General features: G+C 39.4%; 2 protein-coding genes across 4 annotated transcripts in view; both read right to left on the reverse strand.

Annotated features, from left to right (window-relative positions):
• CEP112 (centrosomal protein 112) overlaps window positions 1-1591 on the reverse strand; it is a 175157-nt gene extending 173566 nt beyond the window's left edge. For all 3 annotated transcript variants that reach the window (XR_012652625.1, XM_075044244.1, XM_075044243.1), the window contains exons 1-2: window positions 1406-1591; window positions 287-407 (exon numbers count right to left, since the gene is read on the reverse strand). Coding sequence is in view for 2 of the 3 variants with exons in the window: in XM_075044244.1 (XP_074900345.1) it covers window positions 287-386 (100 nt within the window). In the remaining variant the exon portion in view is untranslated. The remainder of the gene's footprint in view (window positions 1-286; window positions 408-1405) is intronic.
• Window positions 1592-5647: 4056 nt separating this feature from the next.
• On the reverse strand, window positions 5648-12924 carry APOH (apolipoprotein H). The gene is made up of 8 exons (XM_075044245.1): window positions 12833-12924; window positions 11483-11659; window positions 10777-10873; window positions 9328-9404; window positions 8564-8752; window positions 7791-7970; window positions 7094-7291; window positions 5648-6224 (listed from the first exon to the last, which is right to left on the reverse strand). Exons 1-8 carry the CDS (start codon window positions 12894-12896, stop codon window positions 6154-6156), a joined length of 1053 nt encoding a protein of 350 aa, XP_074900346.1. The 5' UTR covers window positions 12897-12924; the 3' UTR covers window positions 5648-6153.
• Window positions 12925-25211: the final 12287 nt, after the last annotated feature.

Here is a 25211-nt window from a genome sequence, read left to right on the forward strand (position 1 = left end):
AGCTTTTAGTTTCTACTGAATTTATTTTTAAAAAATAGAGACATTAATGTATTTATGCAACAGCACATTTATATCACCAAGATAAGACAGATAAGCTCAAACAATAGCAATAGGTACCTAAAAAATCCAGCTTTAGAAGTTGTACACACACACCCCACACTCAAAACAGTGCCTTGTGACATCAGACATTGTCTGGTTAAAGAAAGTGATACAAGTACACATAATTATCAGTAACCTAGAATTATGTTATTAGCGTTTCTCTATATGCACATTTTTCCATATTTACCTGACCGATGCTGTAGTTTTAGAACATGAGGCTTCATATCCACAACACAGTGATCAAATTCTGCGTCTAGTTTTCCCCATATTTCCTCCTCACCATTCATTTTGGGAGAACACAAAGTAACCTGCAAAATTATTCACACTGAAGTAGAAAAGATCAAGTACCACTACACATTAGCCTCTATTCATCTCAGGCCATGCAAAGACGTGCTTTGGTACAATATGGAAAATAAATTAAGTATTTTATTATGTTCAAATAAACATAAAAATAAGAGCGATTCTTTGCAAGCAGCAGATATTCAATGTAATCTACAAGAATGTGTTTGTTTAGATTTGAAAGCCAATAGTCAACCACGCAAAAATGTATTCAATTACACACAGTTTGTATAAAAGGCATTTGTGTCATAGCCACATTCGTATTTTTTTACTCCTTAGAATTAGTATTATTTTTTTTAGAAGCGGGAGAAAAGGAGGGAAAACAGCAAATAGACCTACGAGCTAAAAGTAACAGAACGAACAAACGTAGTCAGAATTGTTTTTTAACGAGGGACTACTGAAAAGAGAGCCAAACGAGCTCTTTATCCAAGGTCATCTGTCATTAACTTCCCAGCGGGAGCACGCATCGTGTTTTGTACATATGAGCTTGCAATTAGCACCTTTCTTTGCCAACCTCAGCTGAACACAACAGGCAGCCTGCAGAAGCCGTCGGGGCCTTTCCCTGCAGACAAACCCCGTTATCCCCCCAACCCCGGTCCCACGCCGAGCCCCGGCCGCACACCCCCACACACACACCGGCTCTCCCCGACCAGCGAGACCCTCACCGCTCACCGCCCGGCTCCGAGCTTCAACCACCCCCCCCCACGCAGGGCGAAAACAAGCCTTTTCCTACTTCCCTTCCTTCAGGTACTTTATCAAACCGCTTGCCAGGAGACCCGCGTCTGCCCGGCGCCGATTTGCAGCGATTTACCACAGCGAAGCAACCCCGACCCCCCTCCCGCCCGCCCGCTGTCCGTGAGGAAGTCCGCGGGATTTAATGCCACGAACCGCCCCCAGACCCCACACGCACCCCCGGCCCCTCTCCCACAGGGGAGGCCGCCCCATCCCCGGGACACCCCCCCTTTACCTCAACTCTCCTCAGACGCCCACGCTTGAGCTCCGCGGAGCGGGGGAACGGCCGAGCCGGGCCGGCAGGTCCCGGCCCCCCCCCCCCTCAACGAGGGGAGAAGCCGCCCCGCACAGAACCGGCCCGGCCCGAGCGGCTCAACGGTTCAAACCGACCCCACCCCCGTCTCCCGGCGGCCCTCGCCGGCTGCCGGTCCCCGCGCGTTTCCGTTTCCGTGGGAGGCAGGCCCGGGCTGCGGGCGGCGGCTGCAGGGCGGGAAAACCTGAGGTGGCCGGTGGCTGTGGCGCAGCTCGTGAGGGGAGCGCTGAGGGGGGGCGTGGGGGGCGGTTGGGTTTGGGGAGTTTCTCTTGCTCTGAAGGCGGTACGGAAAAAAGTGTTGGGCTTGAGGGAGAGTAGAACGTACGTAGGTAAATCTTTGTTTGTACGCTCCGTCATGCATGCCCGTTAAAAACCTCAAGAGGGCCCTGCAGAGCCTGAGGGAGCAGCAAGGGAGAAATGGGAGATGTCAGAAATGTGATGAGGGTCGGTTCGGGGTCCTCCGGACCCGGTGCTTCAGCACCGCGGGAGAGCCTGGACGAGAAAAGGGAGGGAGGAAAAGCAGGAGGAGAGAACCCTGGGTTGTTTGGGATGTGTTTCTTTGGCTTAGTTGCTGCTAGGTGGATCTGGGTTATATCTATTTTTATATCTTCATTATGATCAATGTTTGGGGAAGAAAAATGCTTCCACTCAAGGCTTAGTGAAAAGTATTTGCCGCTCTGAATTTAAAGGTCAATAAACCTGAAGTAGCTTTTGAGTCTGACCAGTGTTTTTGTGGCTCCATAGTGGGTGCCAGAAACACGAGCGGATCAAATGAGACCGAAATTGCAGGTGCAGGGTGAGTAATTGCAGAGCCAATTTTATCCACAGTTTCTGAGCATTTCTAAGTAAAATTTGTTCAAGTATATCCTTGTAGACAATAGAGTGATTCTGAGTTCACCTTAAAACATTTAGCATGCTCAATATTGCTCATGTTTCATGAGTTATGTCCTATCCCAAGGTAAGAGAATATGAGGGGGTGTTGTGGAACAAAAAAATTTAAAAGTGCATGCCTGACATTTCTACACGAAAGACGTAGGTTACACTGGTTGTTTTGTAGCCATGTCAAGAAAATCATTGGTTAATCCAAAACAACTAGAGAAATCTCCTAGTCTTTTCAGCTCTTCAGTCTCTTCCGGCATCAATGAAATGATTGTGTGTATGTATGATCCCAAATCAAGTGTCTGACCTCTTTGATTCATTTCTCTATCCCCAAAATCTGTTATTGGCCTTACTGTGTGTATAGCATCTAAACTGCTTTTATCACGAACAAGTAAACTGTTCAGCTCTTCTAAGCTTGATTCACGTGCACATATACATCAAACAAAAATTTCTTAAATGTACAGTAGAAAATTGGCTGTTTTCTTTGATTTCTCAGCTAATCTTAAGCAGAAATTATTCTGCGTTAGGGCTCATTCAGTGATACCTATGACAGCTACACTGGTTGCCTGCTCAGGTTGCACATAGCTTCTTAAATCAACATGTGCATAGAAGTTGTGCAAAAATAAGTGGCGGCGTATTTAATCCATGGTAGAATCTCATGAGTAGATTACAGAGATTATTTATTATCTTTAAATTCCAAAATTTAAATAATTGTCATTTAGTATATGTTTGAAGATATGACTACTTTTAATCTGTTTTAAAATAGAGTCTTGCAACACAGTAAGACTTCTGGGTGGCTGACTTGCTCAAATAGCTGAACTTGCTGAACTTCTCACCTCTGAATCACCGCTTCAGGTACCCAGATTTGTCATGGGAATTTTGTAATCATTATGAAATCAACTTGTCCAAGTCAGTCCAAATCACAAGAGATAGACAGCAGTTTTGTGGGTTGGTAGAACATGGAAAGCTGAATGGACTTAACAACGTGACTCTTTCCAGGTAGGTTTTTCAAGGGCAGCGCATCAGCATATCGGCCAGGTGATACGGTGAGAGGTTTGCATTTCTGTCCAGCTTTGCAAATATGCTTTTTGACAGTTGAAAAGGGTTGGAATTTCTAAGCCCACTTTTTTGTATGTTGTTTTTCATTGATTTGTATCTGCACGTTGCTTTCAGATTTGAATATATCTCTGTCGTGCTCATTGCAAAATAATTTGAAAAACTGAATTTGCTGGTATATGGTGAAAAAGAACATGAGGCAGAGCAGAACCAATGAAATTGGAACCAGTACTCCAGGAGAAATTTCCTGAGGGAATAGATGCAACTTCTGGGTCTGCTTACCCCTGCAGAGCAGGGTGGCCAGAGAGGTTGAAGCCTACCTGCATTGATTTGACAATTGTATAACTTCTGTCCAAAAAAAGAAAGAAAAAACTACAGATTCAAGAAATGACTGAGATCTTGTCTCCAGCCAAAGCTGCAACCTGGACATGATGAGTACTGAAGTGCACTGACCCTCCTGAGGAAATCACTAGAGATACACCATTATAGAACACACAGATATCCCAACCAGAATACATAACAAATTCCCAGTTTGAATTGTAAAAGTATGTTCATTTAAGTAAAATACATTCAGTACTTTTTTTTCATCTCATTTTACCATGTTCTCTTATCTCTGGAACTGTCTCAGCAGGTTGCCACAAGTAACATGAGCACAGCTTAAGGCATTGTTTCAAACATCTTTAGGAGGGGAAAAAAAAAAAAAAGGCAGGTTTCACTCACTCACTCGCACCAGCCTTTGGAACACCTCTACTTGCAATACATTATTTTTCAGACTTTCTAAGCAAACCTTTCATGTCTGAAAAGTTGTGGTTCACAAATACCTCACTACTTCAAAGACTTGCCAGGTCACAGACTTTTTCTCCCTCTTCTTGCTTCGGGAGACTAGATAATAAATTCAGCATATGAACATTGGCTCCTAAGGGTGATTCTTTCAAGTATTCAAATACTGCATAACCAGCTAGGAAGCAGGGCTAGCTGACATGATCAGTTATCCTGCTGCACAGGTAAGTAGAACTGAGAAAATTTGCTTAGAAAAATCTGAATGTTCTCGAGGCAACTGTTATTTTGCAAAATACAGCTCATTTCAGGGAAAAGTGGCACTTCTATGGCAGTGAATGCTAACTTTACTTACACCAACTATACAGGGTTTTGCTGTGAAAGACAAGTTAATATTAAACTGTTTGGTATCTGAGCTAGTGTCCTGAACATCCCGATCCCAGAAATGTATCCACGCAACATTTAGATGAGATTTCCAAACAGATAGGTTCCTGCCAGCTGATCTATGTATGTGTTAAAAGTAGTTACAGATATCTTGGCCTGTAAGTCAAATATCATTCAAAGATCCCGCTTAAACGTGTCAGGAACCAAAACACAGTGCACATTGTACCAATGAAATACCATCTTTGCTTGCTAGTGTGAACTTGTCTGTCTGTCTCTACATTAGAGAATTAAATTGCTGATGAGTACAAAGTATTAAATAATAATAGCTGCCTCCATCTCTCCTTAAAAATAGGAAGTATAGAAACAAATTATATCAGTCATACTATTAAAATATTCATATGCAGCCTTCAAAAAAAAAAGATGAGAGTATGTTCAGAGTTTTTTAATGGTAGCTGTAGCATCTTACAAGTAGTTTGATCTTAATGTTAAATAGTCCTTTTAAAAAATTCTACAGTAGCTTGCTTACTGTGTAGCCTACTTCCACTTCTAATCACAGAGAAGGCTTTTGTACTTCAGAGGGAACCACATATGACTCATGACAATTTATTGTAAGTGTACAACAAATATTTCTCTATCACTTTGTAGTATGTTGAAATTATAATTATTTTTTTCCTGGATGGAAATACAGACATAGGCACAAAAATTGCCAGACTGGATCATACCAGTGAACTACCTGTATCATGAATCAAATTAAAAGAATAGTTTACTTCAAAGCAACTTAATGACCAGAAATCATTACTATTGCTCAATGGTGTACAATTCTCTTTTTTTTTTGAAAGGAATCAGTTACATTGCATAATATTGAAACAGCGGTAAAAATTAACAGTGATTTAAACCAACAGTTTCAGGTGAAGCTAGAATCTCAAAAACATAAGTAGTCTTACTAACTTTAGCAAATGTAAAAGAACCCTTTATCTGATGCTATTGATATTTAAACCATGGTTGGATACTTGTCTTCTGAATTCATTTGGAAATCTCAGTCTTTCTACGTACGTAAATTCTGGAAAATCCTAGGCTGATGACCCTCTGTTTATCTATAATTAAAGGTCCACTCCCTATCACAGGGGAGCGGTAATGGAATCAGAACCCAGCTCATTACTGTGATGAAGGCCTTTCTGTATAAATCAGTTAAGAGCTAAAGGATTTGATTGATGATTAAGTAATATTAAATAAGAACACACTATTGGCTGAAAATTACTTTATTGTAAAGGGACTGCTATTGAGAAAGTCATTTGCAGTTGCATAAACGTTGGAAATATGGAAACAGAAGTGGTATTGCAGGGATTTTGAAGAAGGCAGAGAAAAGAGAGTGAAAGTTAATGGCTGAAATAATGTGTCATAGCTTGTGAAAGAGGCCGGTAGGGATGGTGGTGGGGAAAACAGCTGAGACGGTGTTCGCAGAGAGTCCGAAGTTTGGCTGGAAATTTACACTCACAGGACCTAAGTTTTCCTGCCTTATATGTAATGTTTTGTCTCAGTAAGGCAGAAATTTAGTACTGTATTACTTCTCTGATTCATGCTTGATCTTCACATGGTTTCATCTCTGATGGGTCCTTCTTCACAAGAGTTGAAAAAAAGCCACGTTCTGTTGAAAACAAGTTAAGAACTTGCATTAAATTCTTGAAACATGTGATAGCTGAAAACAGTATCTCATGGACCCTGCTAGGTGAGCAGTCAATCTTGGTATCACAGTAAAAATATTAGAAGAAATACACTGTTTTGATTTCTGTTTTAGTGAAAGCCAAGCTATATCCATCAGAAGCCAAGCCAAATGTGAGGAAAGATGTTTTCATCATGCATAGGCTGTGTTTTTTCTTTCACTTACAAATGAAAATAAAACTTACAAGGAATATTCTATGCAAGGAATATTGATAAAACAAGTGCAAAGCATTTCCTCTTGCTAACAAACTTCAGTATTTAGTCTGTTTGTTTACTCTAAAAACCTGTGTGCCTGTGAACCAGTTCCTCCAGCATCAATTCCTCACTACAGGTATCAGCTATCAGCTGCTTTTTAAACACTCTTTGTCCAAAGTCAGACCAGCGTGTTACCAATCAGTATAACATGGGAATAATTCATCAGAATAGAAGTGAATGAAGGAGTCAGGTTCTCAAGGCTGCAGCGTGTTCAGGCTCTTTTCCCCTGTAGAAGATGCTGATCCAATGATTCATGAAATCCCGGAATACTTTACATATGGCCTTTTGTCTGGGCTAGGCCACCTCTAAATAACACCTTCTAAGAACAGAACAGGGCTCTGACGTATCCAAAAGAAAAGTCTGCTGTGCATTCTCTCTTTCTCTCAGGCAATTTCTTCCTAAATACTAATAACTTTAGTACAAGGCAGATGAATTAGCCAGTCAAATAGGGCTCAAAGATGAATTATGGCATTGCCCCCAACACTGAAGTACTCGTTATTCCACCAACAGAAGCTGTTTTATGGTTAGCCTGGCTCATACCTTTGAAACAGGCGGGGAGAGTAAGGTTGCCATCCACACATGGAACAGCTACAGTGTAGGCGCAGGATTTTTCTTTATTCTTGCAGAAGAAGGATATAGTTTCACCATGCTGAATGCCTTCCTTAAGGTCATTCTGAACTCTTTTCTTCTCACCATTGTATAATACTACAGCTTTCTTAACTGGTATTTTACATGGTCCTGTAAAACAATTCAGTTATAAGCAACACGTAAGGATAATTAGAACTCTATTTTGAAAAGTGGGTAGATCAGATCCCATCAGAAATCTGTATCAGTGACATCTGGGAATGAAAAATAATGTGTCCAACACATATATAGTACTTCTACTGGTATTACAATGCTGAAGAAATTCAGACCCCTAAGTATAGGGTCAAAAGTTTTCAGTGAAAATCCAGCCTCAGTAAAATTTCTAATTATATTAAATAGGAAGAGGAGACAAAATACTCAGACAAAATAAATTTACATGGCTGATTACTGAAGTCAGTTCAGATACATCATGTCATACAATGTTCAATGTTGGGAGTGGCCTTACATTACCAGGGCCTTGAAATTACTATTTTGGTTTTCTTCTGAGGACAGCTCTTGCACAGAGGTGTAATAGCTCATTAACAATCAGAGCAGTGGTCTTTTAGGAGAATTCAGTTTGATACATGGTTTCTAACAGGTAGTGTGTGTATACCTTTACACGTTGGCTTTGTGGACCAGTTTCCAGTCTTTTCACATCGGGAATGCTTAGGTCCGTCCAGCACATAGCTGGACTGGCAGCCAAAGCTGACGCTTTCATTATAGTGATAGGTTCTACGCACAGCAAACTCTAAAAATCCATTTTCTATTCCTGTTGGAGTGGGGCATGTGACAACTGCGGTGCAAAAACAAAAACAGCTTTATCAATGTTGCGGTTCTAAAAGACACACTATATAATTCAAGAAATACATAAAACGTCCACAGTGGTTCATTTCAGCCTCTTGCATAGGAAAACATAGCCAGAGGAAAGACAGTTTAAAAAACAAACAAACAAACGTTACTTGTTTTAAATACACATCGATTGCAATCTGTGGTTATATCCAAAAACTACTGAAACGTGGCATAGTTTCACTGAAAGCAGTGAAGTTCTCTGGAGTAAGGGTAAGGTTGTCTACTTCTTAGATTAATCCTAGCACTTAGCAGAATAAAATAGTCGCTGTGCTCTGGAGGCCAGGCTCTGATTGCCCACTGTAAACTATGTTTAGCAGGTCTTGTTTATATAACCTTTATACCTACAGCAAATATTTTGTCAATCCCATGTTTTGTGCAATCTTGTTAGCAATCACCTTGCATGCATGAGTCTGACTTTCAGAATAATTCTACTGTATGTTTGCAGTAACAGTTGTAAAAAATTTATTAAGGTTGTTCATATAGTTTTATATATACAATTCTAGGGAATATTTTTAGGGGTTGATGAAAATAACTTACCCTTGCACTCTGGAATGGTGCTCCAGTTCCCATTAGCCATGCAGGTAGCTGTCTCATTCCCAATAAGTGCAAGAGGAGGTACACATTCAAAAGTAATTGTGTCCAGGAAATTAGAAATATTTCCAGGTTTTAAGCGACGGTAAGAAAGGACTCCAAATTCAGGAAGCGAGGGAGGTGCACAAGTCACCGCTAGAAAAGCACAACATTCGTAGAAATTAGAGATCAGATTACTACTAGAATCACAGGAGCAACATGCTTATAACCAAATTAACCTACCACCCTTTACAGAAGCATAGCTAACAAAACAAAATGTTCAGATTAAAAGTCTCAGGAGCCTTAGAGTACGTAATTCATTATTTTTGCTATATTTTTCAGACAATATGCAGTATATTGCTTTTTCAGTAAATCGTTTATGCAAGGCAGGTTATAGCAAAAACATGTATAACAGTTGCAAAGGCATGACAATGTCCTCTTTTTCTACACAGGGGGAATGAATTGGAGTGGATAAGCATCTTACCCTCAGCTGTAAATAGCATCCCTGATCCTGGCCTTTTGTACAGACCTTTAAACTGTATTTCTCTAAAACTAGAACCCACACATCTAAAACCAAACATACAGGATTCTTCTTGATTTTTCCTAACTGTTTTTTGCACAGCACTATAGGAGGCCTCTGAATAACAGTATATGTAATTCTGAGCAGTGTAAAGGAATCTTTCTGTAATAAGAATAAAGCTAGAGTAGTTCTTTATTATTTAAGCACGCACGTTGACACTGTGGAAAAGTTCCACTCCACTTTCCATCTGCCATGCATTGGCTCGTTCTTGTCCCAACAAGGTTGTAACTGAAAACAAAAAGGCTGGGTTATCATACAGCTTAATGAACACAGAGAAGAATCTTCTTCTTTGCAAGAAAGGTTACCATTTCTCATTAATAGAATTAAGGGTCCAGTTCTGAAATCCTTCTCTAGTTCTAGCACTTAATAACCTCAAAGGAAGTTCAGATTCAAATATGAAAAATGGTTAGCATTTAAGTATTGCAAATATCCAGACAAAAGGCTTGATACAACAAGATGTTTTGCCATTTCAACTATATATTCTCTCTTACTTACTAATTTCTACAACTGATTAACACTGTGGATATATTTAAGTAGTGAGCATTGATCTGTGATTGCTAATGTAAATGTTACAGTTTCTTGGGAGGAGTTCCTAGCTAATTATGGCAATTAGGATCAAGCTATTGCAAAGAACTCAGCACTCTTAAGAACTAAAGTTGCTGAGGCACATTGTTTTATTTTAATGCCAGATAGCCCAATTTAATTTCCATATGTACTCTAAATGCTTTTCTCCCATCCTCTGTACTTATATTATTAGCACTTAAGAGTTTTAAAGGAATGTTCATTGTGTATCTATTAGCTCAATATCACACAGCTGAAAACTGGTAAATTATAATTAGCAATATTAGATCAAGTCCCATTGCTACATTTGCTGTCATAGTTGAATTTATTTATCCCTTGTCTTGCTCCTGTTTTGTGGAAGAAGGAGGTAGCTGAGGTTGTTGATACTCTTCAGTGAACTCTAGGCTATGTCTCACCTATGACCTTCCCAGGTAAGCACTGTTTATTAATTAACTACCTAAGTAAAATGAACTGGATGTTATTAGTAAATATTTCCCTGCATTTACCGTAACTGTTTTTCTTTAAATGCATCCTCATTTCTAAAACTAGCAAGTAGCCTTGAGTAAAAGTGTATTTGCTCTAGGGACCAAATTAGGATTAACCTTGTGTTTTCATTTCCTGTGCTTGGAAAGGCATAGAAACAAAATTTTCAGTCTCCAGAGCAGAACAGCATAACAACTTAGATGGAGATTATCTTCTCTCTGCTGTAGGATTTCATCTCATGATGTAATAAGAGGATTTAAAAAGCAGGGGAAAGCAGTCCAGAATAAATCTTTGCATAAAATCTCTGCTATTTTGATGGTTTCCATATCTGTAAGACATTGCTTTGGAATAGCAAAGCTCCAGGATGTTATAGCCAAGACCAAACAGAGGAGGATTACCAAATACACTTTTTCTTTTTAGTTTCTGAAGTGGAGGTGGGCTTTTATGTGCAGTTTCCTAAAATTTCCCTGGCTTGCAATACTGCAGCAGGTGATTCTAGAATGTAATATTGTGATTTAGGTTATTTATTTAACAGCATGAGGAGGGGAACGCTTACCCTGGTTCACATGAAAAACTTATAGAACTCTGATAGTGGAGGTCTATAAAATCAATTTTTCCATGGGGCAAGGGTCCAGGACTGGGACATCTCTTTGCTGTTAATTAAAGATGAAAAAAAGGATAATATTATTTCATGAGGCCTGAAGCTAGGATAATGGAAATGAGTTGATCATAAAGGGGTCCTAGTGTCTTTCATGTTTCTCCACTCCCGTGTACTACATTTCATAAGTCTAACTATTCTACATTTCTATCAAAATATAGTAGTTTCAAAGCTTTTGTGATTAATTAATTTTTAACATTTGATTGTCTGAAGAAAATAACTTCTATGCAATGAAATGATAAAAATTGATAATGAGGGATACAGTAAGCGCGGATGTTATCAAGCAGTATACGTCATTAGAGTATAAGCATTGCTGGGCTGAATCAGATTAAGGTTCACCTTGTCCGGGTCCAATCTCCATCATCATCCAAGAGCAGAGGCTTAAGGGAAAGTGTAGGACATGTATGGGAAGATACTTCCCCTGTTACTTGCCCCTCTTCTCCCCCACACCCAGTGGTCTTCCAATGAGTAAGGGAAGAATAATTGGAGAACAGAAGTATATCAGTTTAAATACATCAGATTTCTCATGTGGAGTATAAAATATCCTTTTCAGATCAATGCATGGCATAAAATCTAAGAGTAGGATTTACTTTGTTTTACTTACGTAGGCATAACAGCGTATTGAGAGGCCACTTGCCAGTCGGGAGGCAGCTGTACTTCCTTTGGCCGTTATTGGGGATGAACCCAGGCCTACAGGTATATTCTATTTGTTCACCCACTTCATACACGCTTTTGTTTACATCAATTGTGGCAAATAGCACTTCTGGTGGCCTGGGACAGACTGGAGGAAAGGAGACACTTTACAAGAAATTGGGCAGAAAGTTGGAGTTGTTCTTATTACTCAAAGGGAAGCACAGGTTTCTGTATTATCATCGGCTAGAGCATGTTCCTGCACTGAGCTAAACTGTCCTTCTGTAATCTGTAGGTACGTAACTTGCTAAGGCAGCTGATGGCTGCTATAAGTACTAGCCAGAAAAAAGCGTGCTCTTCCTCTTCTCCTCGGCAGCTCTGTCAATGGCCCCAGTTAGATTTTATGTCACTTTTTTTTTTTTTTTTTAACTAGAATTTACTTTTGCTTCAAAATGGATTCATGAAGGTATTCTGCAAAGTGAGTCAATTATGGTAAATTACCTTGGACAAAAGTGAGACTTAGAAGCAAACTAACGCATTTCATTTTTAATCTAAACTACTTTGATGGGGTCAGCCTGAAATGAGATTTTTTTTTTTTATTATTAAATTTCTTTTTCTCTGGTTTCCCCGATTTTTCTGTTCAGTGGGGCAAACGCTCTGTTACATTAGGCAGTTCTGATTCCAAAAGAGCTTTAACATGTTGACAGCATGAACAACTCATCACCCGGAGAGTGAGAACAGGAGGGGAACAGCAAGGGAGGAACAGAGGGTGCAGGCTGCACTCCTGCAAAGGACATGGAGGGAGGCTCCTGTGGAGATTGTGGGGAGAGAACAGCGGGACACAAAGCTTGTGCTGTAGAAATGAATGGCAAACAAAGGCAGGGAGTACATGAAAGAGTGCACAAAGCCTTTGGCATGGGGGAAAGGAGGAGGAAAGCGAGGGAAGAGCTGTGCCAGGCAGCCCCTGCGGTGGAGGGGAAAGTGAGGTGAGCGGGGAGCTGGGCGGAGGGATGGAGCGAGGTTAACTCCTGGCATATGCAATACCCCCTGGCATGCAGGCAACCTGGTTTCCACAACTTCTGTCAGTATTTCTTCTGTTTTCCTCCATTTTATACTTTTGTATACAGCAATTCACCTCACCATAGGAAGAGACAGAGGAAGGAGTGGAAGGGGGGAAAAAGAGAGGAAACAGCTTTCAGAGAAAATTCCCCTTCAAAACGCTTGACCAGAACTGTCTAAAGGTTTTAAAATCCTCTTGCTTTCTTCAGTTTCCCTCATTCACACTTCAGGATAGTATTGCCTTTAGAAAGTGGAAGACGCTTACCTTTCGCTGCAAGAGCCCAGTGGCTCAGAGCAACTACGCATGTGAACAGTGCCAGGGAGTACATCGCTGCCAGTCCACGAGCTTCCCGAATGACCCTCAGTCCAGTGTTTCTTCCCTTAAAAAATAAGGGCATTTGCAAAAGGATGGTTACATATTAACTCTTTGTATTTATTCCCATCCCAGTAAACAGAAGATAAAAGGTTCCTTGTGTTGCTTGTAATAAAGGATGAAACAACCATCACATGTTGCATTTGTACATAATGCAGGAATTCAAATCGCGATCTCTGCTGAAAACGTCTCTGGTTGTTTCTGCAGAGCACCTCCTGTTGGGACTGATGTTTTTGAAAAAACAGTATTATCTTCTCAGCATCTTTAGAGGCTGAGGATATTTGGAATACAGTATTGGATCAAATAATAGAACTGTCACCAAGAAGCTTTTGTTTTTCACACTAGCGTGTACATTTCTGTGTACCAAAGAGTCCTGAGAGTTATAACAAAATCTTTTTAAGACGAAATGATTAATGTTGGAGTGACATTGGTATTGTCTTATGCCTCCAGTGATGATACCAACGTCATGCCAGTTTATGCTAGGTGATGATCTGGCCTGAGACTTCAGGCTTTAGGGGCTAGTCTGGTCAGATTCGTGTCGTCAATAAGCATCTTTCAATTAACGGATAACTAAAAGCATCAGAGACAGGGCTCACAATGCCAGCACAGCAGGAAAAGAGGAATAATGATTCTGGACTGTGCTAATTTGTGACAAGGGGGGCAAACTTAAATCATATTTTTGGGTGGTATAAAAACTCATTTTGGTGCTGTTATTTGGGGTCATCAAGTCAAAACTCCACAGATATCAGCTGAGGTTCTGATCACTGCAGTTCTCCTAATTTAGCAGATTTTAACTGCAGGAGCATCTGAAGTGCAACCAAAATAACATTTGTGTAATCATTGTTCCACAGTTTGGTGTTTCTAATCTAAGTATCCTCCTCCCCTGCTGACTCACAGCCTGTGAGGGGGAGTGAGGGACATTTGAAGCTCTAACGAGAAGCTAGGTTATGTCAAACTCTATTACTGCTGTGATCTTAAATAGTTTGTTTATTTTTGTTTTATAAAGTTTCTATGTTTGCATTTGAAACACAAATTTTAGCCACAACATTAAACAATTAGGAACATGCTATTCATCTCAGAAAGAAAATGCAGTGAATGTCCTGCTCAAAATATTTACCAAATACACAGTGCTAAAGGGCAAAGTACCACTGCTAAATCAACAGAAAAAAAAATTGACTTCATTTTCTGTATTTCCCTCTGATTATTTTTCCATTTGTCACAGCCTGCTTCTTCCTCTTCTCTTTCTCTACAAAATTTCACAAGTATCTTTTCCCTTCCCAACACATTGCAAGGCTGTAATGAACTTTCTTGCCTCTGGTTTAAATACTTCTTAGATCTGCTTGCTATTTTGATTACATTCTTTTCTGTGTTTAAAATAGCACAGGAATAGATGGGACAATTTTACCCATTTCGTTGACCGTCTGAGCATTTCTCACTGTGCTCAGCAGATGGCAGAATGTACTCTACCAAATACCACACAGATACAAACCTGAACTGGAAAGTTTTCTGTACTACTTTAAGAAGAGAAAAAAAAAAAGGGAGGGGGGGGTAAATTATATGCACATTAATTTTTCCATAGATTTTTGTCGGTGGTAACTTTACTGCTCTTAAAATTGGAAGTAAAACTGAGTAACTGCATGCAAAACTGAGAGAAGAGTGAATATTTAAGTATGTATTTCACACAACTGCGTAATAACTGCCAATATTGTGATTCTTTTTGAAAACATATTTCTCTGCAATAAGAAACATTAGAATGTATGTTACAAATAACTGTGTCTTTTCCAGTCACTGGAGAAGATGTGATTATTATTGTATGGATTCACCTTGACAGAGCATGAGCAAACCAACCTAGTTCTTCCTGTATTTGGTGATAGTATGCAATTATATATATAATCTGATTTTCCATCACATCCAACCCACTCCTTTCACACCTGTTCTATTTATTATTATAGCTCCTGTAAACCTGATCATGAAGCAGAATTTTGTTTCGTTACTGACCACATAAATACAGAGCAGACTGGTGGTCTCTACCACAAATAGTATTATATTCTAAGGAAAGAAATGGTAGCTGCAAGCAGAGGAATTGGTGCAAGAACACCCTGAGATGATATCAACCAGCATGATATGCAGAGTATCAGTATCAGAGCAGTCGGATTGTCACCTGGTTTTGTGCTAGCGTAACCTGAAAGGAGAACATGCAGGAGGAATGTGAACAAACTGGCTTTGCAGAAGTGGTGTTGCCCAGACAAAAATATGAAGGGCAGCATAGCAGAGATCAAGAGTGTGTGTTTGAAAAGATAGCAATTAAATGCTGGAGGCTGGCATCACTGGCTGATCAGAGTGATTTCAGTACAGAGTAAGAGAGAGGAAGAGGATAAGCCAGCAAAGGCCTTAAAAGTGAAGGTAAAAATGTCATATGGAAGAGAAGGAGGAAAAAATAGTGGAGGGATGCTAAAAGAAAAATGATGATGAAAAACAGTCTATACAGCAGCATTCTTCATTGACACCAGGGGTCAACTAGCACTGTCATGACAATAGGAAAAGACATTGTAATAATCGGGACAGAAGATAATGGGAAGGTAGACAAAGACTTTCAGACAGGAATTGGTCTCTCCTAGAGATACTATGCAGAAAGCTTGCAAGAACTAGACAGACTGAAGGTCAGTGAGAGGTAACAGCTCCTCAGCTAATGAGCCAGACCCCATGTCCTTCCTCTGATCTGTCTGTCTGCTTCTCTAGTTGATGCTGTAATTTCCCTGATATTGTAGGATATGTCACACCTCTGATCCTGCCACAGACTTCCTGGCAGTTTGTCCCTCTGGACAATGAGTGTTGGGTCTGCATTACCCACCATCCCCAAGATTTTATGACTGTTCTTCAACAAGAAAATGCATGACACAGCCAGTTCAGGATGCAGATGTTTCTCAAATCAAAAGGAATGTATTGATTAGGGGTATTGAGGTAGAATATTGAAGAGAGGCCTGAATGCAGTCCTCCCTTATGTGCCAGCACCTTCTTGCCGAGACACGCTTTCTGGCATGAAAGCTGGCCTTGGGACTGTACTTGGACCAACAACCTCATCCTTTTCCTGCGAGGATAAGGTATTTGGATTCTGGTTTTCTTCATGCTGTTCCTTTTGTTTCACCTGTCGGTCACTGGGTTTTCATGTGTACACCCGTTCCTCCCTTTGGAGTATGACGAGGTGATGGTCAGATGGCTAATGGATGTATCCGTGTTCCTCTGCGGGAGCAGGTGTTAAGTCACAGGTCCAATCATTGCCCTTCATGTTGCCAAGATAGTTCTATTAATATTTGTTCAAAGTTCATTTATGTACTGCACAAACATTTTTATCACCTCTACTCAATACGTCCAATATTGAAGTGAGTGCTCCATTGCACTGAAGAGATAGGAAACAAAAAGTAAGAAGGTAAATTGAGTCATTTTTAGCCTTAAAGAAAAATAATTACTTTCAGTTCTGGACAAGTGGAGACCATTCCGACTTCCTATATATCAGTTGCATTTAATATTTAACGTATAGATAATTTGGGTGTAGACATTCACTATTAGCAAAATATTCAGCCAGCCAGAAGCCAAGATCCATTGGCAGTGTATTATTTTCCACTGGAAGTCTATTTCATGTGTTTGGAAATGTTGGCAGTAAACACACAGTAACAGATACTGACCTGAAAGAATACCTCAGTGATGTAAGAAGTAAACAGTGTCTATATAATTCTTTAAAAAGAGTATTTTCACTTAGTAGCATATTTTGGGAGTAAACTGCAGTCCTAATTACCACTGGTGTTTCAGAATGTTTTTTCTGAAGTTAGCAAAATAATTAACATTTTAGTCCTAGACCTTAAATTGCTTTAAGCACCCACCAGTTTGCAGGAAGTGTAGCATTGAAATACCCGATCCTGTATTAATCTGAGATTCAGAGGGTTGGCACTAACAAGTTTTCCAGGTGGTAGCAGGCCTATGTTCTCTTGCAGAGGCATGAAAGTGTTCTAGTTTTCACATACATTAAACTCAGCGTACAAAACCAGAGAGCGTTTTAAAGCTACTTCCTCCTCTCTGCCTTCTCATTTCCTGCACAGAAAATGCAGAGGATCTCTCTCTCAGTTCTACTGTGACCTAAATATTGTGAAACAGTCTGTTCCTCTGATAAATTCATCAAAACTCTGTCTAAAAAATCCTGCATTAAATTTCTTCATCAGGCATGTTAAATTACAAAGCCTTGGGGCAAATTATTCTCTATGAGAGTTCGACTCTGCAGTGAAGAGATCTCCAAGGGACAATTTTTAAGATGTTGACATAAAAGCACAGTATGGAACCACAGACCTTCTCGCCCTTTTTTGCCTTGTCCCACTTTTTTGCCTTTTCCCTCAGTGCAGGTGTAGAGATACACAATTGCGTTCAAGGAAGAAGCCAGCCAGCCGTGGTAACAGAGAGGTCAGAAAAGACAGGGTGCTCTCCACGCTCAAGCCAAACTGTTTCTCTTCTTCCACCAAGCTTGAAACAAAGTTTTCAAGATTCTCTTCATCAATTTTCTTCTGCTTTCTATTAAGCCAGATGCCACAGATTTCTGTGAGACCAGCATCTGGCCTTGGTTTTTTATTTTTATATATATATGTATGTATTGCCTCAGGTTGTCATCTTGTTTACAAGCTGGCGAGAGTTCAGACCTGGTCAGGATGTGATGCAAGTTCTCCAAGGAAAGCGCACTGCTGCGGGAATGCACTTTACACTTTCAGTACATCGAAATTGTCGTTAGCATTTTACCACCTTGTGATCCAGCGGAGCAATCCTTGCTAGTTTCCACCTTAGGATGACTCCATCCCTTCCGATAAAGAATTTCTCTGGGTAAATAAGAACGCTCTTAAATTGCCTGTGCCTCCCTTGGCACATAGCTGTAATACTATCAGAAAGCCCAGCTACCACCAGCTTTATTTACTGCCATTCTTTGGTTTTCCCAAATGACAGGTAAGAGGATCAACAATGAAGCAGCTGTTTGGTATATTAATCCACATTAAAAACTTCATTAAAAAGTTTGTGTCTTTAAAAGCAGCCTAGAACCGATGCGCTTTGGCTGTGTTGGAGGTGTCTGTTAGTATCACCTAATAAATTGAGAGCTTCAATCTAGATAGATCCTATGATCTCTATTAACCCATGGATATCATCTGTTAAATTCTTTCTGGGCAGAAGTCCAGAGTGTTCCAGATTAATAAATCCACCTTTGTGATTCAGCTCCTGCACAGCGTAATCAGAAAGTGGATACTGATCTCACTTATGGCCTAAACCAAAACCTTCACAAGTTGATTGATTTGAATCAATTTATATACAATTAACAAAAGATTGGGAATTTTTCACAGATCTTTATTAATCAACACAAAATGTTGACTGTAATGTTTTCTCATATATTTTTATTCTGGTATTCTTAGCAAATTTACTCCAAAAGGGGGAATTCCTCACTTGACTGTTGACTGACAAGTCTGAAAAAGCTAAAAATGTAGTCTCAGAACTGAAAATTTCACAAAACATTGGATCCAGAGGGAAGGCCATTGACTTTTACAAGCTGATTTTTAAGAGTGTTCTTGAATATTCAAACATAAGTGGATGAGTTTAGGCCTAATGCGATAGGAAAGATTAGTTTGTCTTGAGCTAGTCATTTTGCTAGAATCGTGCTGCTGTGGAAGCTTCCTCGTACACCTCTGTCGATGTGGCCTGTGTCTGATGCTCATGACACTGCATTTTTCTGTGTCTGGATCCTGTTAACAGACTCATATTGTACCACAAAGTATGGTACTTTTATAGTGTGGACCATTAGAGAGTAGGAAGATATCAATAAACTAATTTCACTTTGTGACAGCCCCTAATCTCCAGCAATAAATCCAGGGCGAAGCCTTTCTAAGAGGAAGCAGATTTTGAAGGGGCCAGTATCAATAACTGGAATCAGATTTTCAGAAGGGCTCAAATTCTATTTAGGCAACTAAATGAAGGCCATGCTTTTAAAAGTGCTCACTTTATTAAAGTAAATTTTTGGTGTATTGTGTACTTTGGAAAATGTAGCGCTCTCTTTTGATTTCCAGAAGGCCACTTGGCTGCTTTGACAATTTCCACATGTGTGTATATCTCTTAAAAATTTTGGTTCTAGTGTTGTAATCTGCATCATCGTCTAGCCAGGTTTTTCTTAGAGTTTTGCATTTATTTTGTAATTTTATGTAAAAATAACAAAAATAAATATCAGTGGTCAATTTTCCTTTATTCATTGCACACAGAGATTTTGCATTGCACAGGGAGATGCTGAGATGCTGCCAGCATTTTGGCAGCAGAATGAAATAAAATTGCAATCCTTCCAACATTGCCAGAACTAATATCAGTGACATTCTCGTAAATTTAAGTGTTGTAAAGAGAAGATGTCCAGATGTTTTGGGAAGAACAGATCATGAGCATTCTACAAAGTGCAAAATATTTATGGTACGAGTTGAAAATGCGCAGAAAGCACATGTATGTATGCTCGCAACATATTTTGTTTTGGTTTTTTTGTATTTGTAGAAAAAAACCCTCACCTTATTTTTCTCCCTCATGTCACCTAATCATGTGGCTCTTAACGAGAGGGTCATTGTTTTTCCATGGACTTCAGAGTATAGTCAAGTTGAATAATATTAGTCCATTGTACAAGTTGGCTTAACCACTGTTCTAAACCTTTTTAAAGCAAGCTGCCTAGCTCTTATCTCACAGACATGACATAATACATCTGGAATGAAATCCACTGGCCCTTGCATATGGGATGCCCTGGTTTTGGTTTGGTGGTTTTTTTTCCTTAGCAGCATTGCGGGTGAGATGTCTGATTTTTAAAATTATGGTTTTGGGAACAAACCTATTTAAAAATGTAATTCATGTTGAAAGAACATCTGTAGCATTTTATTTACACACAAATAGCAATTTGGGGCTATTAAGGTCACCATACCTTGTGAAATTGGATGGTAGCATGACACTTAGTGCAACCTAAGGAGATGTTCCTTTGTTATGATATGTATTAGTCTGCTAATCTTTTCAGTCTTTAATCCACAATACTGGATTAAAAGACCAAAAATAGTCTCTACTGTCATTAAAGGACAGTTTCTGGGGTTTTTTGGAATATGAAAATTCCAGTGGGGAGTTCAATGAATGTTAAATGCTAACAGAATCCTTCCTTGTGTTATGTCGCTGTGGCAGAGAGGTTCTCTACACTTCATTTTTCAGTTAACTGTCACTTTGGCTTTTCAAAATGGAGTTTTTTTGAAGTTAATGTCAGCTTGTTTTGTGCGTCAGTGTTTTCTCTTTTCAGCTCCTCTAAATTAAATAAATCTTTTAAAGCTGTGTTTGTCCAGCCAAACTCCTGTCATTTCAATTATTAGTGTTTCCATAAGTGTAAACACTGGTGCAGAGCACAGATGAATGTGGTATAGTTGGAAACCATACCACTGAAAATGGTATTCTGCTTTCTTTACATCAGCATGCCATAATATAATGGTGGCACAGAAAAAAGAAGTGAATATCCTGTATATTCCAGCTGATATGACTTTGTTTTCCTCTCACATTTATTCTCTAGAATAAACCAAATGCAACATGAAAGTTACTATTTCTTGTATATGTGACAAATGATATTCAACTGTCAAAAATAATTTGAAGTACGATATATATAATATCTATTTACAGCTTATCTTCACATGGCAAAATTCTACTCAGCTTACTCTTGCAAAATTATCATCCCTTTCAATAGAAGATTTGTGGGAATATGGTAAATAAAATAGACCGCCCCTTTCTGTTCACATTGAAGCAGTGGGAAATTTCACTTTGAATTCCAGGTCAGTGAGATGACGTGCCATGGCCCATAAGTAGCATAAAGAAGCTGTAAGGATTGTCCTGCTATAGCAGGAGCTATCTGATGCTAGACATACTGATATTCCGAAACTGACGGTTTCCAGCAATCAAGCAGTACCAAGTAATTTGCATTTGTACCAGTTTTGTGTCAGAAAAGCGAACTGGAGATTCCAGCAGACTGTCGGGAAAAGGCTTCAGGATGTTGTAGTGACTCTGCTTTCCTAACCTGTTTTTGATGGACGGATTTTACTCTTCAAGGGATTGCATATGGACGTACCTACAGCGTTCCTTTTACCTGCAAACTTAAAAGCTACATGTGCAGCTTATACTTTTAATGCAAAAAGACTGGAAAAAATCGTTTTTTGAGGGTAACTTTTCATCAGCTGGCAGGAATACAGTAAATATGTTTTCTCTAATGAAAGAAGAAAACGAAGGCCATAGAAGTGGTGGTACTGGTTCAGGCAGGGTGCATCTAACCCATCTAGAGTAATTTGTCCCTAACAGGAGCCAGAGGTGCACACCTAAGAAGAAGTGAGACAAGGGCAAGCAGATATGATACTTCTTTCTAAGAATCTCTTGCTTTCTGATGACTTTCTGTTTAGGGAATTTTCTGAGCCAGCTGTGGTCTGTGTTTAGTAACATCCAATGTTTGTCTCTCCCAGGTTTCTCACTTCCCCGAGCCCACGTAAGTGTCCCGCACCAGCACTGGTTCTTGCTGGTTCTTGTGGGCAAGGAATTTCAGGGATCAATTAGCCATTGCAAAAAACCACCTACTTTGTTTCGTACAAACCTGTGTGCCATGTTTCTCTAAATAAATAATAGAGGCTGTCTTGTTTAGTTGGTACAAGAGAGGTTTGTTCTTTTTTCCACATCGTTTGAGTGCTTTGTTTCTATTTCAAAGTCTGAGTCTGTCTGCCTTTTTTGTGTGTACGGTCGAAGACTGAAAATTTGCCTACACAAGAGAATTGTTCTGATGCACTCAAAAGAATGTGAATTACTTTTTGGAAGTGATATTCAAAATTTTCCAGAGCGGTTGCTGGTGGTAAGGGCAAAATCTGCAAAATAACAATGATAGCAAATACTCCAGCTGAGGCAGAAGTTTTTATTTATACAAAGAAAAAAAGAGGCAAAACCCATGAAACATCCCAAAGGACCCCCGCCACATTTCAGTCTATAACAGCATCAAGCTCTGATTCAGCTCTATAACTAGGAAATATTTTACCGTGCTCCTAATACACCTGAGAGATGAGAAAAGAAAGAAATAGGTTGTCACTCAGTATTCTGATGAGAACACTGATATAAAAAAAAAAAAGTATTTTATACTCAATGTTCTGTGTACCATGAGCCATTTATTTCCAGTTCTGTGGAGAGCTGCTGTGAGGATAATTCACAGGCATCTACAGCTATCTGCATGAGGAATGGGTTTTGCACCACTTTCAAGGAAACTCAAGTTGAATAATGGCATCATTTACGTGTCGCAAAGGGAAGTAGGATTTTGCTGATTAGGATGTTTCAATGAACTGCAGTTTCATCCCTGGCAAATGATTAATTATTATGATATGCCATTTTTTTCCCTCAAATTTTTTAGAAATATTTTTTTTGTGACATTTCATCTCTCATAGGACTTCTTTTTCTGTACTTAGTCTTTTTTTGGACTGTGTTTTAACACATACATTCAAACTTTCACGTTAGCACTAGCATCTGTAAACAGACAGCTGTCTGTCACAAGGCATAATTTCATAATAAAACCTGTCTGGTGACCCAGTATTTCCCAACCTGCAGTCTGAGTAACTTTGAGGGGACATGGGCAGAGAAGAGAATCAGTGTAAATACAGAGACACAGGTAGAGTTGTGCAGACTGTAAATGCACAGCTGCAGAAAGACACAGAAAGAGGCAGAAACTAGTGCTGACATAGAGAGATACAAAGTTTTTCTATCTCCTTCTCACCACTCAGATAACAGACAGATAAACACTCACAGAAATGTATTTATTTACATTACCACATCCTGCCTTTTTCTAATGTTTGGAAACATTTAGGGTACATTGTTGCCAAAGTGTGGGTAAGAACAATAAGCAGTTTTGTTCATTAATATGTAGTAGGGTCTGGAAAACCCATAGCAGTAGTGGACATTATCTCATAATTAATAGCTACTGGTCAAAACATGATAGACAAACTTACAAATGGGAGCTTCAACACTAAACTCTATAGGTAATTTCAAACAGAGAGAGAAACAAAGCATGTGTTGCATGGAAAAAGAAATTAGGAAAACCTGGCTTCTGAAATTTTACTCTGAAGTCTGTGTATTAGTGGAAACTGATAACTGCTTTTGACTTAATTCTGGCAAGTAATTATTCCACAATAATTGCTGGTAGAAATATCTCATAAGCTGACTGTGTGGGAATTCCTTTGGAAGATGAGACTCGGTGAAGCAAATCATTTTTAGACAGCGGGTTTGCAATTATCAAGTCATCCTTCCTAAAAGGGGTTTGGAAAATAGCTATTTGTTCTGATAACACTCTAGAAAAGGAAGTGGTTGTAATTTGCTTTGAAATGTGAGGAGAAATTAGGTTGTGAACTTCCTTATAGGTCTCAAGCAGGAAGTTATTCCTGTTTATTGAATATTTCTTACAAGCAGGAAATAATAAAATAGAGTACCACAATTGCCAAAGAAGTTGAAGATGTTATCCTTGGCTTTGTCTTTGAGTTGACCTGATGCAGCGCAGCCCATGTAAATAAGGACAGAACAATCCAGACACTCTTCCTTTAGGAAGGAGACTTCTTTTTATTACTTTTTGATCCAAAAATTATGCAGGCAGTAGCATGCTGATCCAGCAGATGAGTAAAAAGAGAAGGCATTTCACAGGCAGCAGAATGACTCTAAAAAACCTCTTTCAAAATGAACACAGATGCTTGCACTCACAGACCTATCATGGTATGGATGCAAATATAGGAAGGACTTGAGAAGTTGTGCTTGTTACAGCAATAATCAAATTCTTATTCAAAAACTCATAAACCATCCAATGGGAACTTCTATCACAGACGAACTCTCTAGGATATTACCCAACTATTCATGCAGGAGTAAATTGGTTATCGGAAGACCCTGTAAATGGTGCTTTGGAGTCAGGAATTCTGAAGCTGCTTGCCAGGAGATTGGGAAAGCTGGTACTCTGATTTAATAACCATGTATATGCCTGAACACAAACAACGATAATGCTGACTCCTTGTCCAGATGGCCTGAATCAGAAACAAATTGCAAACGCTACCCTAAGCAGAAGAGCAAGTCATGGGCTGCTGGTGGGAACGTGCGTGCTCAGGAAGAGGGGGCAGGCATCTTTCCTCCAGTAATTTGCAGAGGATGAGTTTCTGTGTCACCCACAGGACCTGAGTGCAGAGTAGGAAAAACAGGTATGTAAGTAATTAAAAGCCCCCCAGCAAGAGGGTGCTGATGTTACGACAGCATATACCTAAAGTGTCTGGTGAATGGAACGTAGTATCCCCTCGTAGTACCACTGTAGGATTATCGTGGTCATAGTGACAAAGCTTGACATTTGAAGGTGAATATATAAACCTAGACAAAAAAGCATTGCGTAAGTGGTGTGTATCCAAAATATAGCAGTAAGAGGAGTTATATGTTACATACAGTAAGGGAAGGTTGTGTTATAGTGGTTTACCTAGTTGTCTGAGGATTGCTATGCACACATAATAGATTTTTTTTCTCTTACCTAAATTGTATAATCACAATGTACAAATAATTATTAGGGTTGAGATAAAATGGTTGCTTTACAGAGAGACTAAAGTGATCCTAATGTGATAGTGTAGCGTCACAACTGGTGTCATTGGACTCTTCCCTGGGGCCTAACAAGGCAATCTGCAGGTGCTGGAACCAAGAGCCTGGGGCACTCGCTGATGTTTCAGTGAATGAATCTTGACCAGAGCCACTCTCAGGAAAGAAACTGGAACCCAGAATGATTCAGTGCCTTTGTGAGATTTTAAGGAACAACAAAGCGTATGGATGTAATGAGAGTTGTGTCTGATTCAGATTCTCCAGTTTCGGTAGCTAGGTTTGTAATACAGCACTAAAGAAAGAGAAATAAATACATTCCACATTTCTTGATAGAACACTTAATGAGAGTACAAAATGTTTCTTAGTGCTCCTCATGCTTTGGCATAAGTTAATTAAGGCAGGAAAAATCTATTCCCTCTGAAGATGAATAAAGGATTTGAAACACGTAGAATAGGTGGAAATCAAATTAAAAATCTGTCTATTTTATTGAATTTCAGATCAAATTTGAAAGTAGTTGCTTGCAGAATAAAAGTCCATGAAGCAAGGGCATATGGAAACAGTTTATAGGTCATCTAGCTTGATTCTGTAAGTTTAGAAAAAAAGCAGGGCTATCCCTGTCATC

This window comes from Buteo buteo, chromosome 13, assembly GCF_964188355.1.
Source record: "Buteo buteo chromosome 13, bButBut1.hap1.1, whole genome shotgun sequence".
Classification (NCBI taxonomy): domain Eukaryota; kingdom Metazoa; phylum Chordata; class Aves; order Accipitriformes; family Accipitridae; genus Buteo; species Buteo buteo.